Source organism: Chionomys nivalis, chromosome 7 (genome assembly GCF_950005125.1).
Source record: "Chionomys nivalis chromosome 7, mChiNiv1.1, whole genome shotgun sequence".
NCBI classification, from domain to species: Eukaryota; Metazoa; Chordata; class Mammalia; order Rodentia; family Cricetidae; genus Chionomys; species Chionomys nivalis.
The window spans coordinates 17,473,806-17,479,805 of NC_080092.1; the positions used below are offsets into that span (position 1 = coordinate 17,473,806).

General features: G+C 50.9%; 1 protein-coding gene across 1 annotated transcript in view; it reads right to left on the reverse strand.

The window, feature by feature from the left end:
• Positions 1-5,031, reverse strand: part of Kcnip1 (potassium voltage-gated channel interacting protein 1) — a 380,756-nt gene extending 375,725 nt beyond the window's left edge. Inside the window, exon 1 of the mRNA XM_057774253.1 lies at positions 4,857-5,031. Coding sequence (XP_057630236.1) covers positions 4,857-4,944 — 88 coding nt within the window. The 5' untranslated portion in view covers positions 4,945-5,031. The remainder of the gene's footprint in view (positions 1-4,856) is intronic.
• Between the last annotated feature and the right edge of the window lie 969 nt (positions 5,032-6,000).

The window sequence follows — 6,000 nt, forward strand, 5'->3', positions numbered from 1 at the left end:
AGGAGGGGCTCTGAGCCTCCCCAGTCAGGATAGCCTGCCCTACTTCTGTTCTCTAGCTCTTTGTCAAGGCTGGAAATGAAGAAAGAGAGGCAGGGGCCCCAGACCCCGAGTCTGTCCTGGCATGCAGCCAGAGGCTAGGCTTATACAGTAGGTGATGGCCAGGCTGTGGGAGTCACACAACTGTCCCCTCGTGTGTGTGTGTGTGTCAGAGGATAGCAGGTGTGGCAGCCAATGTCTTTCTCAATTATTTCCACTTTATTATTTTAGGACCAACTTCTCTCAAAGAATTTGGAACTCACCCATTCAACTAGACTGGTTCAAGCCCAAGGAGCTTCCTGTCTCCACCTCCCTGGGGCTGTGATTACAGACATAAGCCACCATGCCCAACATTCACAGGTCTCCAAACTCAGACCCTCATGCTTGGGTGTCAAGTACTTTACCCACTGAACTATCTCTAGAAAGGGGTGAAGGTCAGAGGAGCGCCAATATCATTTGGCGGGATAGTGAGATGTCTTTGCAGGAAAAGACATTTGCTGAGGTTCCTAAAGACCTGAGTTTAATCCCCTGGTCCCATATGATGAAAAGGGAGAACTGACTCCTGCAAGCAGTCCTCTGACCTTCACACACACACACCATGCAGCGGCATACACATATGTGCACATGAACACACACATACACACACCACTAAGTACAAGAAAAAATTTCAAAAATAGTATGAATTTTGCTCGGGGAAGGCGCTTTGGAGAGCAAGCTGGACGGAGATTAAACATCATCAGTGCTTAGGCACAGGCTGATGCCATCACAGACTATTCTCAAGGGATCGTAGTCAGTCTGGTTTGGACACCAGTGACCTAGGGGGAGAAAGAGAGAGAGAGAGAGAGAGAGAGAGAGAGAGAGAGAGAGAGAGAGAGAGAGAGAGAGAGAGAGTCCCTGCCCTGAGAACTCACAGCCTTAAGGGTTCTGGCAGCTAATAACAGCCACATTCACCCACCTTAATTGAGTGCAGTAACAGAGGGTATTGATTCCATTTTATTGTGAGGGATCCAGTCCAAAGCTTCTATGTCCCTGTGGAGGGTCCTAGAATGTCCCAGTCTTGTGCCTCCCATTGCATTTGTGGCTTGTGATTTTTTTTAATGAGTTAGTTTGAGACAGGGTCTTCTTATGTTGCCTGGGTCGATCTCTATCCCTATGGTCAAGCCATCCCCATGTCTCAGGCTCCCCAGTAGTCAGGTTCACTGGACACATAACACCATACCCATCTGGGGAACTTGTTTTTTTTAAGCAAAAGAAAATCATGGAAGAGAGATCTAAGACAAATATAAACAGAGCTGAAGCAGGGGAGTGCCAAAAGTCTGCCTGCCCAGCTCCTCTCTGAGGATATTTGAGACCACATGGAAGCCCAGGCAAAGCTCTGAAGGCTTCATGAGGCCAAGGCCCCTGCCCCTGCACAGAGTTCAGCTAGTGTGGGGCAGGGGATGCACAGGAACACCCAGAAAGTGTCTATGTGAGGCATCCCTCAGACCACAGGCTGGTGGCTCTGCAGTATATAGTACATTGCGCTCACTTCATTCTGCTGATGAGTCAGGCTCTGCAGTCACCCTGGCTACGGTAGGAATGGAGAGAGTGTGGTTTGCCTTCCTAGAGGTAAAGCTAGTGGGGAAGGCAGCCTTTCAAACACTGCTAAGAGGGACACAGATCACACATTGTGGACAGGACTATGAGGGCAAGACTCATAACAGTGAGGTAGATACATGTGTAGCGAGACCTGCGGAGTTGTCTCCACAGCGGGTAGGAAATCTAGGCCTCTCAGTACCTTATACAAGTCGCAAGAGTCAGTGTTGGCATCAGGGGAAGGTGCTCAAGGACCAGGAACTTGCAGAGGGACTGGGTTTGTTCTTTCTGGCATTCCCAATGACATGGAGCAGGGAGAGGTTCCCAAGCCCAGAGCATGAGAGACGCATCTGTTTCCCAATTCAGAAAAAGACAGAGGTTAATTCTACTCCAGAGGGTTGGGTTGTTGCAAATCTAGAACTCAGTGCCATGAGTGATAGACGCTGAAACCAGAATGAAGACCGGAAACCATGATGCAATCAAAATGTGTCCACACAGGATGCAGTCGGAATTGTAACATTGTTTCCACATAGGAAAGCCTTTATTCTGTACTCAGAGAAGACCCTTCTCAGCGATCCAGCTCCAGGTCTGGCTCAGTTCCCGTTGACATCACTTGTTTAACAAATATTTACCCGACACCTGGGTTCTGCAGTACTACTCTGCCCGTACATGTCTGGCTCAGAGCCACGGCTGTGTAAACATTTGGCCCTTTCTGCAGAGCTGAGACCAAGGGTATAGGTAAAAATCAGCCACAATGCCCCCCTGCCTTCTGTGTGCTGTCTCCCCGAGACCTATCTATTGGAAACTTGCTATTGAAGCAACTCAGAGGAAGCTCAGGCAGTCACTTGGGACCCAGTGTAAGTCCCGACCACAGCCCTTCTACGTCAGGTGGATCTTATTTTTTGGGATTCTGACCAGGTGCATGCGTGCGTGTGTGCGTGCATGTGTGCGTGCACGTGTGTGTGCACGTGTGCGTGCGTGTGTGTGCTGTCTGTGCACAGCTGGCCTCTCTACAGCGATCACCATTCTAGACCCACCAACTCTCTGCCAACACTGACCTCCCTCTCCCACGCCGCCCTGCTTCTTCTCCACCTCATTTTAGAAGCTACATTTTAGAGAAGCCCCCCCCCCAGTCTGCCTGGGCATCTGTCTTCTGTGTTTACTGTTACAGGCTTGCCCCTACCCCCCCCCCCCCGTTTCTGTTCATCTCAGCACTCGGTGTGATGTCTAGGTTGCATCCATGAGAGATCTGCATCCCACTAGACGCAGCTTCTTTGCAGGGCAATTTGTATCCATGAAATCATGTGTAGTATCTGAGCGTGGCACATGGGAGGTAGGTGCTCAGTACATAAATGTTGAGAGACTATCTACATAGTCACTTATTCAAATATCAACTTTCCTCTCTCCAGAAGTCTGTGTCTCTCTTGCACACACACACACACACACACACATCCTTTTGATACACTCTTTCCTCTGCCTACTCACCTTCTCCTGTTTATCTTCTGTTGCACAGTGTCGGTCTGGGATATAGAGACCCGCTTGCAGTTAGCTAAAGGTTTTCTGACCTTGGTCCTGGAAAGGCCTGGGACTGGCTCCTCCACCATAATTGTATACCCATCACAGCCTCTGACCCACTTCTTTATATCTGGATGCAGCCATGAAGGTATTCCACGTGTAGATTTCCTGAACCCTCGCAACAGCACTCAGCAGGCGGTAATGAATTCATTTTACAGATGGAAAAAAAATCAGCCACAGAGAGGCCGTGGCTTTCCCAGGTGGCAACACCAGAGACCCAGGTTTCTTCTATCTGGGCTGGAGTTGTTTCTGGGGCACTTCAGGGAGCGGAGGTGGGGTAGGATGCTATTTCACCTGTCAGTTCCTTGGTCCAAGAGGTCCTAGATCACCCCTACTTGTCCTAGGACATAGGGAGAACTTTGTTTCTTCCCCCTGCTTTCTCCTCCTGGAAGGAAAGCCACCGAGCATGGCTGCAGCTCTGCTCTGCTCATGTCCTGTACTCTGCCCAAGGTCTCCTAACCCCCAACACTAGATGCTCGGTCCCCTGGGATATGCTGGAAGGACAATGTCCTAGTTCAGGAAGGGGCCATGGAAAGGATGGTAGTCATTAAAAAGCCAGCGGAGATGGTAAGAAGCTCTTGTTATCTTCGCCACAACAGCCACACAATCGACACCAGCCAACTCTGTGCAGCTGAGAACCTGGGCAATGTCGTGAGACATGGCCACCCATAGCTTTTGCCTCCTCGAATTCTAGGGTTTGTGGACTTTCTTCCCTGAATATGGAGTCTGCAGCTTCCAGTGTCCCTCCCGCCCCACCAAAAGACTTATTTTTCCAGTGAGAGAGCATGAATATTTAAAGACATTTTTCCAGCCAGCAGAACCACACCACACTGCTATTCTCCCTTTCGATTTATGCCCAGAAAGTTTGCCCAAGTTCCTTTCCATGTCCCACCCTGCCGAACATAGACTATCAAATGGAGTTCCTGAAAAAATTAGCCTCCCTTTTGTCAGCAGGGTTACCAGTGCAGCTAGCTGCGCTTGGAAACTGGAGATGTGTGTGTAGTCCTGATTCTTCTCCACGGCCACACAGAGAATTAATCAGCACACCTCCTGAGACTTTGGTACTTGGAGAAGCAAGGAAATCAGACATGGGGAGGAACAGTCATCAGAGACAGTGGATCAGCAGAGTCCAGGAGCACAGGCCCCCCGAATCCCAACAGAGCAACCTCGGCACTGACTGCCGGGCTGATCAGGATTCTGAGTTTGCCAGTGCAGAATTACTCCAGGCAGAGGGCCACCTCCTGCTGTCCCCCTATAGCATCTCTGCTGTGCAGAATGACTCGCAAGCCACTGCATCAAACCTCTCTCTTATCAACAAAACACAACACTCCCAGGATAAGTTTTTAAAACTCCAGTCACGCCAAGCCGCTTCCCAGACTGTGGGAAGGGTTCTGTTTCTCTGCCCATCTATAACCAATCAGCCACACATCGCCAACTCCATTTCTAAAGTCCCAGGCAATTACAGCCTCCTGAGCTCCCTGGCGGGTCGCCTACCTGCCCAGGGCCAGATCAGGCTGCCAGCAGCCTCGAGTCCCAGGCGCTTATTCCCCAGCCTCCTCAGAGACTCAAGACTCCTGCACACCAGGAGTGACACACTCAGCACACTGAGGCAAAGTGACCAGTCACGTCACATCAAGGCAGGACACAACGGTGGAAGTCAGTCTCCCTACCTTTGCTGAGGGTCCCGGTGATGAGTTTAAAGATGGTTTGGGCAAATTTCACAAACCCGAGTCTACATCTTTTGGAGCAGCCACTCATAATGGCAAAGGTGAAGCAGGTTCTTCAGTCAGCACCCAGAAGGAATGGCACCCACCTTGTGTGCCTCTGGACCTTAGAGCCTGTCTAGGCGAACCCTGAGAGATGGATGCACCCCAGAAATCAGTCTCCGGGAACAGCACAGCTGCCTCTGCAGCGAGTCCAGTTCTTGCATCCAGAGAGCCTGCAGGGCAAGCCCTCCCTCTCTCTCCACCCCCTCCTTCTGTCCACTCAAGTCCTCACCACAGGAGCACCTCGGGATGCCAGGGCTGGGACGGCACTGTCAGGGTACCTAGGACTCGGAGACGACGGAGATGTGAGTGAAATTGAGCAGAGCAGGGAGGGGAGGAGCTGGAGCCCTCCCAGGCTTTGCTGACTGTCTTGCCTACATGGCAGCGGTAATGTAGCAATTAATACTCTAGTCAGAAGGGAGGGACGGCTACGCAGAAAATACGGCCCCACAGCTCCTGCACTCCGCAGGCTCACAAGCTAGCTCGCTCACTCTTCCACTCTGTCCTTCCCAGTTAAGCTAATAGATCAATTCTCTGAGCCTTGATCTGGATCTAGGAGAATGCCCCACAGAGCAGAAAGCTGCAGCTGCCCCAGGCGCTCAGTGGAAAGTTTGCAGGCAGCTTGGGAACAGTCTGATTTGTATCGCAGAGAGGCCAGGCTAAGTGGAGAGCCAGAGCAGCACCGCCCCCCCCTCCACAGCTGATTGCTATACCTTGGATGGAAGGACCATCGACAGCAGGTGCTATGTGCTTCCCCGACTCAGAATGATCGGTGGCTCCATTTCCGGGCTTCATGGGCCCCATCTCAAAAAGATTGTCTGGATCTTAGCCTCTGGCGCTGAGGAGCATGCTTGAGTACCTGCTGCCTTACAGGGATGGGAGAGTGGCACACCTCATCTCAGGAAAACACAAAGGGGCGTCAGAGGTTTAAGTAAGGTGATGACAATGCAATATTACGAACAGAAACTGCAGGCGTTATGAAAAGTTAAACCATTGTTTAATAAACACTTGGGAGATGTTTTGTATCAGAAGACTGTGTGAGATAGAA